Below are 16,308 nucleotides of genomic sequence, written 5' to 3'. Positions count from 1 at the left end.
TCTCTGGCCTCGCTCGGTGGGGTAAGGACCTGGCATTGCCGGTGAGCTGTGGTGTAGGTTGCAGATGCGGCTCAGATCCGATGTTGCTATGGCTGTGGTGTAGACCTCGGCTGCAGCTGTGATTCAACCCCTGGCCCAGGAACTTCCATATGCTGCAAGTGCAGCCCCTAAAAAAAAAAAAAGCGCTGAAGGGAATAGTCTGAGTTCTGTTTGCAGAAGGGCTGCTGCCGGTGGGGGGGGGCAGGGCTTCCGGCAGTCGCACCCAGGCCCCGCCCCCATGGCGGAGCCCCGCCCCCAGCCCCCTGCGCCCGCGGGGCTGGCTTTTCCTGACCCTCTGTCGTCTCCTCCCTCAGAATGGCTGCAGTCCGTCCAGGCCACCATGATTCTGTCGGTCATCTTCAGCGTTCTGTCTCTGTTCCTGTTCTTCTGCCAGCTCTTCACCCTCACCAAGGGGGGCCGGTTTTACATCACCGGGGTCTTCCAGATCCTGGCTGGTAAGTTGGGGACGGCCAAGTCCACGGGTGGGGGTGGGGGTGTGGGGGTGTGGGGGCTGGGCTCCCCCAGCCCCAACGATGCTCCGTTGGAAGGATGTGGCTCCAGAATGCGGGTGAGGCCACCCCCTGGGTGGATTGTGTACAGCGCAGGTGTGCAGCTGTCTGTGTGTGAGTGAGTGTGTGTGCATGTGAGAGGTGTGTGTGCATGTGTGTGTGTGAATCTGGCAACCCTCTGCTTCTCCACGGAAGGGGGTGTGTAGGAAGTAGGACTTGGAGGCTCTGGAAGGAGGATCCCTGCCCAGGGTCGGAGCCACAGCACGGGCACTCAGTCACAGGAAATGCTGAGGACCCGGTGGAGCCCAGGCCAGTCTTGAGGGCAGGTTCCGTTGCTCGCCTCATGCTGCAGGAACGTCCCGGCTTGCACGTGGAAAGGGCCGTGCTGTAGGGCCGCAGTCGCCCCCAGGTCCTCGTCGCCTCTGAGCGGTGATGGAGCCCCTGACAAATTCTCCCTGTCCTTTCCTCCGGCTCCTGGGGGCCGCTGGGCCCCAGGGTACTGGCGCCCCCACTTTCCGTCCTCCCGGTGTAACCCACCATCACTTCCAGACATGGGGCCACGACGCCAGGGTCTCCTTCACCTCCTCGCGGAGCCGCCTTTGAGCTGCCGCTTGGTGCGGATTACCCATGCACACCACGTGCGGAGTCCTGGGTGTGACATCTGCCAGCTCTGGTCCCTGGGTTCTGTCTCACTTGGTCGCCTCTTATCCTGTGTCCACTGACGGCCAGGTGCCTGAGTCGGTGGGCGCTGGAGAGACACAGGCAGAGGGGCTGGATCCCGGGGTCCAAGCCAGTCCCTCAAACCCCACATGAGCCACAGGACGTCTGGGGGCCGTGACATGTTCTCCATCCGGCCCCTGGGTGGCTGATGGGGCCGGAGGTGGCGTCTCTTGTTTAGTTGTCAGAACGTCCGTGCTGCCGAATCACCAGCCTGTGCTTAGGAGCACTTGGTGGATGGTTGAAAAACTACCCACATGTCCTGGATGGATGGACGGATGGACGGACAGGCAGGCAGATGTAATGGCTCATACAGGCTCTATGGCAGGACACAGCCTGAAGCTGAATGTTGATGACCCTTCTCTGGAAGCCAGAGACTTCCTCTTTCCTGGAAAAAGGGAGTAAGCCAGAGAGCCCTTTCTCATCAGATACCCGCTGCAACATTTCAGTTTGGAATTTCAGCATCAAATGGCGCTTGGCTACTTGTGCAGGTCTCCTTATCCCAGCTGCGCGTCTTGAGTGCTGCCAGCGTTCTTAAGCTGCTCGTTCTGCAGTGAGGTGTCATTTCTGGGCACCCCGGAGCAGTGATCATTACTCACCCCACTTCCAGAAGTAACCCAGGCAACTAGAAGGCGTGCTGGGCTTTCTCTTCCGTCCCCCTGTTTCATTTCCATCAATGTTGATCATCTCCATTGCAGCAACGACTCCATCCTCAGAAAAAGGGAGAGAGACTTTAGGAACGGGATCTGTACACACTTGCTATTTTACTGCTAAAGAGCTGAGACTTGGAGCGGAAAAGGGAACACCCAGCTCGTGGTGGCCCTGGTCCCGCCCGTCCCGCAGGGACCGAGTGTGTCTGGAGTCAGGATCCACCAGAGCTTTTAAGAAACACAGCATCCCAAGCAGAAATGCTGCTTATTACCCGATCTTTCATTGCACCTGATTTACGATGGAAGATCCGTTTAAACCTGCACCATTGATGACTCTCGGGGTCCCCGACATCTGTGATGAGTGAGAGTGGACCTCATCAGAACAAGTCAGACTGGAAACGTGGGCTGAGAGAGCTCAGCGTGGGAGGGACTTCTCAGAACAGGGGGCACCTCATCTTCCTCCTCCCACTGAGATAGTTTAGCTGAAAATCCTCTAAAAGTGTCATTGTTGGTTGAAAACCAAAGTCCAGGGTTAAGTACTTCTGTTCAGCCCAAACACTCTTAGGTATCAAGGTTCTTCTCTTCTTCCAAAGTTCATTGGCCAGTTCCCATTTGTTGGACGGTTTGGGTTTTCCTGCCAAGTCGGCACCAGCCTTTCAGAACTCTGCCCTGCAAACCTCCAAATTTAGAAGCACTCGCTCTGTTCCTGTGCCATCCTCGTCAAATCTGGCTTCTTATCTCTCATGGGGCCTCATTTTTGGTTGCCAGCTTGTCAGTTTAGTGGTCCCTGGGTGAACAGGAAGTTCTCTGCCGTTGGCAGTGCTGGTCCAGAATAGTGGTGGCTCTTGGTACATCCCTTGAATGTTCTGTGCTTCTTCTCTCCGGTCAGAATGATCTGAGAGCTGGTCTCCCAGCAACCTCAGCTCTCTAGGATGTGGGGTTTGAATGTGCAGCGAAGTTGAGAACCGAGAGAGTCGGGGAGCTCCCTCAGAGATTTCCTAACTCTTAGCGTCTGACCATCCCAAGCCTCCTTGGTCATGTGTGTTTCCCACACTCATGGCCTCTTAAGGGTCCAGTAACTAGAGGCACGGTTAGAGGAGGGTTTTTGGGGAGGAGACCTGGGGCAGCCGGAGAAGGTGCCGCTGCACAGCCAGGAGAAAATCGGGAAAGCAGAACCATCACATGGAACACACAAGTGTAGAGAGGAAGACGGAGAGGAGGGAAGGAGGACGAGAGGGAAGGAAGGAGAGAAGGAAGGAGGGGCCCACGGTCTCGGGACGTGCGGTCTGCACACTCGTTGGCCCCCTTGGCTGGGATCCACGCAGGACAGAGGCCTCTCCAAACACTGAAGCCTTTTGTGCGGCAGCAGCCAGGGTCTGTGGGTGTCCTCAGGGCTGTGGGGGCTGGATTGTTTCTGCGAGGCTTCCCTTTGGAGGGCCCAGCTGTGGACATTTGAGGCACATGTGAGCGGGCAGGGCAGCAGGTGTGTGGGCCCACCGGGCGGACTGCATCCCCGGGAGCCGTCTCCGCCCGGCCCCAGATTGCAGCCCTGCGGGTGCCTGGCTGGCGCATCACCCGCCGCCGCTTCATCATATGCCCAGTCTCGACTTTAAGAACCAGCTTCCCTTGATTACATACTTCTTAGGTTGGCTGCTTCCTGAAAGTTTGTTGTTTTTTTTTTTTTTTTTAAAGGATGCATTTTTTAAAATGCCAGGCTTCATCCCTGGAGGCTCTCATTTCCGTGTTCTGGGCTGGGGCTGCCCCCGGGTGACTCAGATGTTCAACCAGGATTGGGAACCCCTGGTGGAGCCATTGAGCTGCCCCTGATCCCACTGTGGGGTCTTCCAGGGTGTTTTCCCACGGACAGCACAACGCATCATCTTCCAAGCCCTCTTCCCAGACAAGGGCCGTCCCGAGCCTCTGTCTGGACTTGGGAGCCATTCTTCGTGTCGAGACCTGTCGCCACCTGTTCCCAGACGGTGCCGACCCTGGCCTTGGCTCTGTGGGGGCGAGTTGTACTGGGTGGGAAGGCATGGGGAAATTCAGGGAGACCCTGGCCGCACCCAGCAGTGAGCTCCCCGCTGCCACCAGGGATGCCCTGACTGTCCCCTGCCCCCCGGGTCCGGCGACTGGCCAGCGTGTTCCCTCAGCAGAATCACACCCAGGCCGCCTGTGTCTCGACCCTTTATTGTGATAAAGAGGAACGGCAGGGCTGGTAGGAGGAGGTCCCTGAGGCTCTTGGACTGTTCTCGTGGCTTCTCTTCCCTTGGTTTCACATAGATGGTTGTGGACATAGGGTGTTTACAGTCAAGTAATGTGGGGGGCGGAATAGAAGCCCAGGGCGTCCTGAGTGGATCCAAGAGAGGCTGAGTCGGGGACCACATCCAGGACTGCTGGTTCTGGACGAATCATTCCAGATGTCGTCCCGGGGGCCGCCCGGAGTGGCCTCTGGAAATGCAGTGGGGCTCCGAGCTGCCGAACGTGCGGACGCTTCCTGGCCCACTTGGCACCTGGCTGCCTCCTGCCCTGGCACCAAAGGAGCTGCTTGTAGGGAGGGCCCCGCTGGGTGTGTATTTCTGAGCTGTGGGCTGACTCCCTCCCCACCTCTCAGGACCCTTGCTCAGCTCCCTCTTTGAACCAGTTTCCTCAGCTTTCAAGACCTGGTTACCTAAGTGAGCCCACCAATGGCCCTGCCAGAGCCCCCCAGCTGCACCCCCTGTCCAGCTCCCATGGGCCCTCCACTGTGGGGCGTCCACCGAGACATGGTGCCCATCTCTCTTTCTCTGCCCATGACTCCATCCCTGGGCAAAAGCCAACTTCTCGTCTGGTCCTGAATCCGGTGTGGTCTTTGTGACCATAGCTCTGGTCCTGTTTCTCCTCTGCAGAAGGTGTGTTTCCCGTCACAGCTCTGTCCAGGGCCACCAAGGCCCTCTCTCCCGGCCTCGGGGAGCGCCCCAGCCCCTCCATCACGGGGGCTCTGGTCAGGACCTGCCTGGGCGTCCAGCACACTCTCTGTCTTTCTTGCTGCTCTACCTGGCCTTCCCTTCACCTGCGCCCCCCATCCTTGGACGCAGGTTGCACCCATGTCCCCGTCGGCCTCCCCAGGCCTCTGGTGTGTGGCTCTCTCTCCCCCCCTTGGAGTCACATCCTGCCATGTTGGAAGTCTCCACTGACCCGAGGTGACCTGAGTGTCACCTCCGTTTCTGGTTGACCTCACCCTACAGGTGGGGGCCGTGTCTGGTGGACCTCGGTTCCTGCCCACGCCGGGCTCTCATTCTGGGTGGACTGAGCCAACCAGAATGGGGGGCGGGGGGACGCCTAGAGAACGCCCCACTCCTTCCTTGGCCTTGGCCTCCTGGCTGTTCCTCCCAAACGTCCTGGGCCTGATCGCGCCCCTGCGGTTGTCGCCACCGTTAAAGAGGCTTGAGGTCTCGTCTTCCGGGACCATTTCCAGGGATCCTGGCAGACCCCGCCATCCCCAGGCAGCGGAGGAACTCGTGGGACGCGGGTGGCCCACCTGTCCTGATAGGGTCCGTGCCCTTCCACATGCCTGACCTCCACCCTGCACTCAGGGTCCCTGCTGCTGTCACTTGTGTGAGGTCAGTGGCCTCGTCTTCTCCGTGGGGACCTTCGGAAATGCACCTCCACCTACTGGGGGCTGAGAATTTGCGTCACAGTCCCCTCATTGGGAGAAATGTTGACTTTTCGGGACTGTTCTCTGAGGCTTCCTGCTCTGTTCGGGGCACATCTGTTGCTTTAGGTACAGAGAGCCTGGCAGTGACCTCATCCCTAAAACACACGTCCGTCTGCAGACAGTAGTAACTACAAAGCAGTGTCCTCTCATAGGCTTTGCAGGTGTATGAGCTTACGGCTTTATCGAAGCAAAGCATGAATTCTGTTGCTTGTAAGATCCCCAGGCACATCATTAAGCCGTCGAGTCTGTCACTGCCCTGTGCATCCTGCCTTTGTCCCACCCTCCAGGTCACAGATGTGACCCGAAGTGTTTTCTCTTGATGTTTTTTCTTTGCCCATGAGCCCTGGTGCGGCTGGCCCTCCCAGCGCTCACGGGGTCTCTCCTGCCAATGCTGGTTACACACACACCCCACTGGGACGCTGTGCCAGCAGGATGGGCGCCATCCTGCCCAAGGTGCTGTCCGCGCCTCCCGCCTCCCTCGGCGAGGCGCCCCCAGGAGCGCTGTGCCCTCCGTAGGCGGGTCAGAGTCAGTCCGCGAGACAGACAAGAATTAGCACTTCGGAGAGAGGAGCCGCGGACCTCGCGGTGTGTTTTCTGCGGCTGGACACCGCCGTCTCCCTCCCGCAATGGTCCACCGGCTGTGACGTCCCCGCGGGCGGACGCAGCCACCTTCCCGTCTCCCGGGCTGTCTGTAGGTAGCAGGTGCTGGAGCCGATCCCACGGGTCCCAGGACCCTTGCGTGGTCCTCTCAGCGGGGCTGAAGGAGTGGGCGTTTTCTCCCTCTGACTTGCACAAGGACAGTCTTATCGGGGCGGTGAACGTGACATCGTCCCACTTCTGCACTTTGTCCCAACAAAACTGCAGTGTCCAGGAAAATAGCCGGAATAGCAGTGAGGTTAGATGTAGGTGGTCCGGCCCCTGGGGGCTTTGGAACCGCAGGGATCCCACATGCTTGCTGGACTCATAACAGAGTCCCTCAGAGCCCGTCAAAGGGCCTGTTTTCTGGAGGGAACAGAGCAGGCTTTGTGCGCCCCAGGCTGGCGTCCTGACGTCAGCAGACCACCCCCCACCGTCCGAGGGGGTGCTGACGGTCACTGTGGGCCTGGCCTGTCGCGCGTGAACTGGCCTGTCCGAGGTGGAGGCTTTGCTCATCCCTCCCACACCCGGGGCTGCTTGTAGACAGGGCGGGGGGGAGGGGTGGAGGGCAGGGGGGGGGAGGGTGGGCTGGACCTTCCTGTAGATGCAGCACCACTTCCCTCTCACCTTTGTTTGGGTTCAGACCCAACTTTGGGGGACTGGGAGCGGTCGAAAGGGACCAGGTGCCCTGCCGCTGGCTTGTGACAGCCCCGCCCTTGGCAGCCCCACCCCCACGAGTGTCCTGTGCTTCCTCCTTGTTTCCTGCCCCCTCCTGACTCCCCACCTGGGCCTTGGCCTGCCCGGTGGTGCCTGCAGGCGGGGCTCGCTCTGTGCTAGCTGTCCGGCCAAGGGTCCACGCGGCTGCCCTGGGCTCGGTGTCAGTGCCACTCAGGAGACGGTGTGTCCGTTCACTTTCCTGGTTTCCAGTAACTCCACGGTCTGTGGGGTGGTCCGCGGTTGCCAGGGGCCCCCCCATGCAGATCAGCTTCCTCCACCACCTGCATTCTCACCGGCCGCTCGGGTCGATGGGGAGTGGGGGATGGTTGAAGGGAGTGAGGCAGAAAAGGGATGAGGGACCTTGGGGACGACGGCCTGGGTCACGGAGATGGGCTGCGGAGAGCAGATCGTCCGTTTGCGTTCCTGGACCCTCCATCTCAGCTCTGGATCTGGCCTCCTCCTCTGCAGCCTGCATCCTTCTCTCTAAGAAAGAGAAAGAGACAGGTGCCCGGTGTGTGTGTGACTGTGTGTCTGCATGTGTGTGTGTCTGTGTGTTTCTGTGTGTCTGTGATGTGTGTGTGTGTGGTGTGTGTGTGTGTGTGGTGTGTGTGTGTGGTGTGTGTGTTGTAGTGTCTCTGTGCCCATGTGCCTGTGTGTGGTGTGTCTATGTGTCTGTGTGTGTGTCGTGTGTATGTGTGTGGTGTGTGTGTGTCGTGTGTGTCCATGTGCCTGTGTGGCGGTGTCTGTGTGTGGTGTGTGTGTGGTGTGTGTCTATGTGTCTCTGTGTGTATTTGTGTGTGTGTGTGTGTGTGTGTGTGTGGTGTGTGTGTCTATGTGTCCGTGTGCCTGTGTGTGGTATGTGTGTGTGTGTTGTGTGTGTCCATGTGCTTGTGTGGGGGTGTGTCTGTGTGTCTGTGTGTGGTGTGTTGAGGTGTGTCCGTGTGCCTGTGTGGGGTGTGTCTGTGTGTCCGTGTGCCTGTGTGTGGTGTGTGTGAGTGTGTGTGTGTGTGGTGTGGTGTGTGCGTGCCTGTGTGGGGGTGTGTCTGTGTGTCTGTGTGTGGTATGTGTGTGGTGTGTTGAGGTGTGTTCGTGTGCCTGTGGGGGGTGTGTCTATGTGTCCGTGTGCCTGTGTGTATGTGTGTGCACGCGCCTGTGTGGGGTGTGTCTGTGTCCGTGTGCCTGTGTGTGTGTGAGTGTGAGTGTGGTGTGGTGTGTGTGTGCGTGTGCCTGTGTGTGTGTGAGTGTGGTGTCTGTGTGTCCGTGTGCCTATGTGTCCCTGTGCCTGTGTGGGGTGTGTCTGTGTCCGTGTGCCTGTGTGTGTGTGAGTGTGGTGTGTGTGTGTGTGTGTGCGTGTGCCTGTGTGTGCGCCCGCGGGGCGGCTGGGAGGAGAGCGGGGCAGGTGTGGGTCCCGTCGCGTCTGGGGGGCGGCGGTGCAGGCGCCCCGCCCGTGGCCCCCGCTGACGGCAGCCGCCCGGGGCTCCGCAGGTCTGTGCGTGATGAGCGCAGCGTCCATCTACACGGTCAGGCACCTGGACTGGCATTACGGCTCGGAGAACTCCTACGGCTTCGCCTACATCCTGGCGTGGGTGGCCTTCCCGCTGGCGCTCCTCAGCGGCGTCGTCTACGTGATCTTGCGGAAGCGGGAGTGAGGCGCCGGGAGGGGACGTCCGGGGCTCTGAGCGCGCGCGGGGAGGGAGGAAGCAAACCGGGAGCCGGGAGCAACCAAAGAGCCGCCCAAACACCCAACGCCAACCAAACCAAACAGAAAGCAGCGGGGGGGTCGTGAGTGTTGACTGAAGATGTATATAATATTGACGGTTTATAAAACCTATTTATAACACTTTTTACATATATGTACATAGTATTGTTCGCTTTACGTGTTGACCATCAGCCTTAGGTTGAACCTTAAAGAAATAGCTAAGGAACTTGACATCCTAACTCTATAATCGAGCTCAGATTTTTGTTGTGTCGTGGTTTTCGTTCTTTGGTTGGTTTTGCCCAGAAATACAAGAAGTCCATCTCACCCCTTCCCGTTCATCTAAGAGATACCTCCCTCCCACGCCACCTCATTTAGGACCCCCAAGTGTGGGGAGAAACCCCGCATGGCCCAAAGCCCTTTCCCTGTGGGTGACCCGCGTGTGACACACGGACACGCACTGCCCACGCCTCTGGGCACAGCCTTACCTGCACTCGGACAAAACCCCCGAACTGGAGCCCTCGGAGAATCACGGCTCGTGGCTTTGGAACGCTCGCCCTTGAGGGCGGGGTCCCCCAGTCACGCCTCTAGATGAGAATTCGGTGACAACAACCTACGAAGTGGTGCTATTATTGACCATTCCTTATGATCACTAATCATCTAAACTTCTCACTGGAAAGTCAATTAACAATTTGACGACAGAAAGTCAAACGGAGACCTGAATAATTCTGTGTAATATAAATGGTTTATAACTGCTTTCGTGCCTAGCTAGGCTGCTATGATTACCATAGTAAATAAACAATAAGCCCCAGCCTCTATCATCCCAACATGATCCGCATGGTTGGAGCATCAGGACAAGCCTCTAGACCCCCTGGGACGGTGGGTTCCAGGCGCAGCAGGGTCTAGGCTGTCCTCCGTCTCCAAGGACTGTCTGGCAATGACTCGTACTGGCCACCAACTGTACATGTATATATGGTGCCCTTCTGATGCTAAGACTCCAGACCCTTCTCTTGCTTTTTTCCTTTTTGCTTCGCTTTTTTTCTGATTTTATACCAACTGTGTGGACTAAGGTGCATTAAAATAAACATCAGAGTAACTCATTGGTCTCTCGTGGGTTTTTGTGGGGCTGATTTTGTCAGTGTGGTGGTCGTGGTAACATCTGCGCCTTGGCAAACATCGATGGGGACCCACGTCAGGCACGTTCCAGGTGAGGTCAATCCATTTCGAACACAACTGGGAATGAGAGCACCAGCAGGATACAAAAAATCAGAAGAGGAGTTCCCATCGTGGCTCAGTGGTTAACAAATCCGACTAGGAACTATGAGGTTGTGGGTTCGATCCCTGGCCTTGCTCAGTGGGTTGAGGATCCGGCGTTGCCCTGAGCTGTGGTGTAGGTTGCAGACGCGGCTCAGATCCCGGGTTGCTGTGCCTCTGGTGTAGACCAGTGGCTACAGCTCTGATTCGACCCCTAGCCTGGGAACCTCCATATGCTGCGGGAGAGGACCAACAAAAGCCAAAAAAAAAAAAAAAAAAAGAAAAAAAAAAAAGGTCAGAAGGAACGTATTGAGGCCAGACTTAAAGGTACCAAGGAAGGAATCAAAGGGGAAAATGAAGAAAAAACAATCGTTCCAACCGTACACACCTATCTTCATCCATACATATGTGCAAGGCTCTATCCAATCGGAAGCAGGCTGGCACGCCCTGATGGATTTGGAGAGAAGGGTTTACAGAGCGAGGCATGGGAGGCATGGCGTAGGAGGGTCTCTGCGTTCTGAAAGCTTTTGAGAGAGAGAGAGCGAGAGAGCCCACGCGGAAGGGCCCTTCTTGGTCTTTCATGAAAGCGGCGGAAGGAGGCCCCACCCTCACAGGGGCCCCAGACAATGCAGCCCCAGGGACTGCTGAGCCAGAGAGAGGAGGAAAGCCTGAGAGTGGCTGTTCCAGCCGATGTCCACACGAGGGCGCCAGAACCCCTTCCGGCCCCAGCTGCAGCTCCGAGGCTCCAACAGGTGAGAGCGGCAACCCTGCAAATGCGCAGGCTCCGCGCTGGGGCTGATGGAGTGTTGAGCGGAACAAGCACCCAGAGGATGTGCGGGTGTTTCCTGGGCACTAGGGACTCTCTCCTCCAAGACACCTCCTGTCAGGCGGAGGGCAGAGGTGTCCCTTCCGGATTTGGAGGTGGATGGGCAGCCTGGTTGGGTGGCAGTGGGTTTCGAAGGCTTGAAGCATGTCCTGGGTTTCGGCGTGCCGTGGATTCCTCTAGAGGCAGGCGCCCGGACACACACAGCCTCAGGATTGGACCGTGAGCTGGCCCTGGTCAAGCCCCTCCCCGTCAGGGGTTCAGGTAGGTGAGCAGGAGGGTGGTGCTGAGGAATCCATGGGGGGCCTCTGTGGCAAGAGCGTGGGCAGCTGGGCTAAGCCCCATGCTTTTTTCCCAATCGGGAGGCTGAGGGAAATGCCCTTCTCACCTTTGGAGAGGAGCCTCCCTTGTCAGGAGGGCGGCACGATATGGAGGCAGGACCGAACCCAGGTCTGCTGAGTTAAGGACAATTGATTGGTCTCCTCCAGCAAGCTCCCAGGGAGTTCCTACATGGCTGCCAGGCTTAAGAGTCTCTCCTGGTCACTGCTGGAGCTGGGGCAAGAGCTGCACTGGTCGATCCACCTCTGGCCAGACCACATCTGCGTGTCTCAGGGGGCACCCAAATCAGTGGATCCGTAAGAAGAGCGATTGAAACAAATGATCTGAATGGTTAAAGAAAGGAGTCAAGGTCAATCTCTCTTTCTCTCTCTCTCTCTCAGTCTCCCTCTCTCTATATATATACGGACACACACACACATATATAGTACTGAAGAATAGCTAGGGGAATGGAGAGATCTGTCAATCCTAAGTCTCTCCTGACCCAATATCTCGGGTGTCAGTGTGTTTGACGAGCCCGCCTGGGGATGCCCACCTAGGAGTGGAAGCTTTTGCCAAGCAGAGTGGATCTGCATGCCACACAGGTGTGCAGGAAAACACCCGATAAGTGAATCAATTTAAAAAGAATCATGTCTTTACACTCATACATACACCCAAGCCAGGGAAGTAGGTCTGGTCCAATGTCGATAGGCTTGGAAACCTTGATCTGAACCACGGAGACCTTACGTCTGTCTCTTTAGAATGGGGCAGCACTCCCAAGACACAGCCTCGTAAAACCATGGATGGGAAGATTAGTAATGCCTGTGCAAAAAAGGTAAGGGGAAAGAAGTGTGGGGGAAAGAGAGACAGAAAAAAAGAAACACGCAGGAGTTCAAAGTGGGAAAAAAGGAATGAAACAGGAAAATGGGGAAATATCAATACCCACTTCCTGACAAACCTATGTTCACAAATACCGGAGTACAAGGATATATATATATATATATATATTTATACTTTTTTTTTCTTTTCTGCTGTCGTGAAAAATGGGTCTGGAGCTGAGGGTTTGAACGGTGTGGCTCAGGGTAGGTGGGCCTCAGGGCTCTGGGCCCCTTTGAGAGGGCGAGGGCGAGGGCGAGGGCGAGGGCGAGGGCAAGAACCCCCTGGGAAGGGCCCAGCTTGCTAGGTCCCCACAGCTTGCTTCCTCCCGAAGCAACATATTGCCCAGGGCCAATGCAGCCCAGGTGCTGCTGGGCCAGCCCGAGCGGGAACCCCGGGGCGGTGCTGTGCGCGCAGATGTCCACAAGACGGCGCCAGAGGCCCTTCTGGCCGCAGGTGCAGCTCGGAGGCGGCAGGCACCCGCCCAGGAGTGGGGTGGATGCTGCGTGGGGCCGAAGCCGGAGCCAGCAGCCAGAGGTTTGTGGTGGTTTTCCGGGCACCGGGGACTCTCTGCGCCCAGGTGCCTGACGTCCGGCCGAGGACAGCGAGGTGTCTCTTCCACACTCGTTGGGGGAGAGGCAGCCTGGTTGGGTGGCAGGGTGCTCAGCCTTGTTGAGGGAGTCGCTGGGTTTCTCCACGCCTTGGGCTCCTCCAGAGGCTGGAGCCGAGGTCCCCGGAGTCTTCTGGGTGGAATCGTGAGCCGGCCATTGTCAAACCCCTGCCTGTGCAGGTTGGAGGGATGTGGCGAGAGGGAGGCTGGTGCTGATGCATGAATGTGGGACAGGGGTGGCATTCGGGCTGGAAGCGGTGCCATCCCTGGGCTTTTTTCCCTTGTTTTTTGCCCCTTTTGCCTTCGTTTTTCTTTTGGTGATATTTGCTGGTGATATTTGCTCCTTGCCCTGAGCGATGAGCCTGTCTTTTCTGTCCAGCGCCGGGGTGTGGAAGCTTGACCGCACCCGGGTCAGCTGAGTTAGGCAGGGCTGACTGGGATCTTGAGGACCTCTCTGAGGGAGTTCCCTCGCGGCTGCCTGGCTCCAGAGTCTCTCACGTTCCCCGCTGAGGCTGTGGTCAGAACCGCGTGCGGCGATCCCACCCTGGTCCGTCAACCTCCCACTGTCGCAGGTGACGCTGCAACATACTGACACGGCCACAAGGTATTGAAAAGAATGAGCTCCCTTGCGAAAGAGCTCTCTGTGGACAGTCACACCCTCCTATCGAGGAGCTCAGGCAATTGACAGAGGAGGCCACGAGCAAGTCTCTCCTGACACAATACCTCGGGCGGCAGAGGGTCTTCAGGACCTGCCTGGGGTAGGTCCGGCCGTGGTGTGGCTCCAGGGCCTGGGCAGACAGCATCTGCGTGCCAAGCATTGGTGCACACCCCTAAACGGGGGAGCCAAAACAGAAATACATAGAGAAAACTAAAATCCTGAGCCTGCTAATATAGGCACAAAAGTGTCCACCATAGGGAATTCTGTCTGGTCCGAGGTCTCGTTGCTAAGAACTATGGACAGCATCGGCGGTGCCCGTTGGCCTAGTTTTCTCTCCAGGGGCAGGAGTCTGGCCCAAGGCACCGTCTCGGGGCAACGCCGAGCCAGCCTCTTTGGGGGCTTCCTTTGCTATTGTTGGTTTGAGGTCCATTCAAGCGGATGGATGGGCGATCGAGGGGTACCTGGAGGTGCCTGGGGTTTGGCTCCCGTTCTCCTCCCTCTTGTTCCCAATCCAAGGGACTAGATGGAGGACCGTGGGCTCTCGGGCAGGCTGTGCTTGTTTTCCCACGCCACGTGCAGCTGTTTGGATCGGCGACACCCCAAACCCCCATCCTTCCCATCCCCTCCCGTCCCATCTGGCCACCCCAAATCTGGGGTCCAGTGCATGAGTGGCCTGTCTGCACCCAGGGTCCCTCGTGCCATTTGTGAGACTCGCCCTCCCAGGGGTCTTCTGTGGCATTGGTCTTTCTCTTGCGGACTTATTTCTCTTCGCAGGAGAGTCTCTCAAGCCCTCCCTGTGGCCGAGCAGGGCCCCTTTGGTCCTGTTTGCATGATTATGCTTCCAGAGCCTTGTTGCACGGGGTATACGTACACCACCTCCCTCCTCCTGTCCGTGGGCGCTGGGCGCTGGGCGCTGGGCGTGTTTCCATGTCTTGGTTTTCTGAGAGTTGCTGCAGGAACCTAGCGGGGCATTGAGCACTTGGAGGGCAGACGTTCGGGATATGTGCTCAAGGGTGGGATGGCTGGGGTCTAGGGTGGTTCTGCATGTGTTGTTCCGATGGACCTCGAGCCTGTGGCCCATCGTGGTTTCCCCAGTTGCCAGAGCCCCCCTCCTGGAAGGAGAGCCCCCTGTGCTCCACAGCCCCTCCGGGGTAGTTTCTTGCTAGGCCTGCTAACGAGGGGCCTTCAGGGAGGGATTCGGAGGCACCTCAGCCTTCTTTTGATTTGCAAGGCCCTCCTAAGGAGCGCCGGTGGTCCTTGGTTCCTGAGGCTCGTTGCCCTGTGTGCATCTGGATTCGGGCATTGTGGATTCAGGGCTTTGACCCCTCGTGGAATGGGGGTGTTGGTTTTGTTTGGCTGTTGGCTGGTGTCAGCTGTGGAGCTGGTGCTTTGGCAACCGCGGCCTTCCCGGGGCTTTGGGACCCGGATCGAGTTGTGCTGGGATGTGCATGGAAGGTGGGAGAATGGTGCGATGTCGGGGAGCAGCCCCGCTCCTCCCCGTGGTGTTCTCTCAAGAGGTCTCCTGACTCTCGGTGCCTAGAGGTCCATGTGGGAGCCGCCCGGCTTCCCGAGAGACACCTGGTATGAATGCCTGATCGAAAGAGAGGTCGAGTGGTTTCAGGCCGGTCGCTCGATAGAAAGAAAGGGCGCACAGACATTGCCCGTGGCTCCCAGGGTGAAAGGTCTGTCTTGGTCCCTTTGGGGGCTGGGATCATCGCTGTGGCTTGCAAACCGAGGACGGGAAAATAACTCATGCCTGTGTGAGGCGGGGTCCAAGTGGAAGGAACGCTGAGGGGTAGGGAGCAAAAACGGACAGGAAAGAAGCAAGGCTTTCCTGTCCGAATGAAGGAATGACAGTGGGAAGAGCCAGCAAACATCAATAGCTGCATCCTGAGAAACCTATGTTCACAAATACCGGAGTACACGGAGAGGTGTAATTTATATGTATTCAAAAAAAAAGAAAAAAAGAAAAAAAAGAGGCAGGATGCTGTCGTGGGAGAATGGGTCTGGAGCTGAGGGTTTGAACGGTGTGGCTCAGGGTAGGTGGGCCTCAGGGCTCTGGGCCCCTTTGAGAGGGCGAGGGCGAGGGCGAGGGCGAGGGCAAGAACCCCCTGGGAAGGGCCCAGCTTGCTAGGTCCCCACAGCTTGCTTCCTCCCGAAGCAACGTATTGCCCAGGGCCAATGCAGCCCAGGTGCTGCTGGGCCAGCCCGAGCGGGAACCCCGGGGCGGTGCTGTGCGCGCAGATGTCCACAAGACGGCGCCAGAGGCCCTTCTGGCCGCAGGTGCAGCTCGGAGGCGGCAGGCACCCGCCCAGGAGTGGGGTGGATGCTGCGTGGGGCCGAAGCCGGAGCCAGCAGCCAGAGGTTTGTGGTGGTTTTCCGGGCACCGGGGACTCTCTGCGCCCAGGTGCCTGACGTCCGGCCGAGGACAGCGAGGTGTCTCTTCCACACTCGTTGGGGGAGAGGCAGCCTGGTTGGGTGGCAGGGTGCTCAGCCTTGTTGAGGGAGTCGCTGGGTTTCTCCACGCCTTGGGCTCCTCCAGAGGCTGGAGCCGAGGTCCCCGGAGTCTTCTGGGTGGAATCGTGAGCCGGCCATTGTCAAACCCCTGCCTGTGCAGGTTGGAGGGATGTGGCGAGAGTGAGGCTGGTGCTGATGCATGAATGTGGGACAGGGGTGGCATTCGGGCTGGAAGCGGTGCCATCCCTGGGCTTTTTTCCCTTGTTTTTTGCCCCTTTTGCCTTCGTTTTTCTTTTGGTGATATTTGCTGGTGATATTTGCTCCTTGCCCTGAGCGATGAGCCTGTCTTTTCTGTCCAGCGCCGGGGTGTGGAAGCTTGACCGCACCCGGGTCAGCTGAGTTAGGCAGGGCTGACTGGGATCTTGAGGACCTCTCTGAGGGAGTTCCCTCGCGGCTGCCTGGCTCCAGAGTCTCTCACGTTCCCCGCTGAGGCTGTGGTCAGAACCGCGTGCGGCGATCCCACCCTGGTCCGTCAACCTCCCACTGTCGCAGGTGACGCTGCAACATACTGACACGGCCACAAGGTATTGAAAAGAATGAGCTCCCTTGCGAAAGAGCTCTCTGTGGACAGTCACACCCTCCTATCGAGGAGCTCAG

The 16,308-nt window shown here is 58.0% G+C and overlaps 1 protein-coding gene and 1 non-coding gene across 3 annotated transcripts in view; both read left to right on the top strand.

Annotated features, from left to right (window-relative positions):
* The window catches only part of PMP22 (peripheral myelin protein 22), a 28,336-nt gene extending 18,578 nt beyond the window's left edge, over positions 1-9,758 (top strand). For both annotated transcript variants that reach the window (XM_021067895.2, XM_021067894.2), the window contains exons 4-5: positions 354-494; positions 8,448-9,758. In XM_021067895.2, the coding sequence (XP_020923554.1) occupies positions 354-494; positions 8,448-8,611 (305 nt within the window). In that variant the 3' untranslated portion in view covers positions 8,612-9,758. The remainder of the gene's footprint in view (positions 1-353; positions 495-8,447) is intronic.
* A 4,982-nt stretch (positions 9,759-14,740) lies between these two features.
* Positions 14,741-14,838, top strand: MIR9828-1 (microRNA mir-9828-1). The gene has a single exon (NR_128513.1). It is a non-coding gene; the product is annotated as a microRNA mir-9828-1 (primary transcript).
* The last annotated feature ends 1,470 nt before the right edge of the window (positions 14,839-16,308 follow it).

The sequence above is a fragment of the Sus scrofa genome, chromosome 12, assembly GCF_054392235.1.
Source record: "Sus scrofa isolate SSC_HxYL_T2T_F1_AM1 chromosome 12, Sscrofa_HxYL_maternal_Yorkshire_Landrace_v2.0, whole genome shotgun sequence".
Classification (NCBI taxonomy): Eukaryota; Metazoa; Chordata; class Mammalia; order Artiodactyla; family Suidae; genus Sus; species Sus scrofa.
The sequence above is the reverse complement of the archived record's forward strand: the minus strand, read 5'-3'. Positions and strand labels throughout refer to the sequence as shown.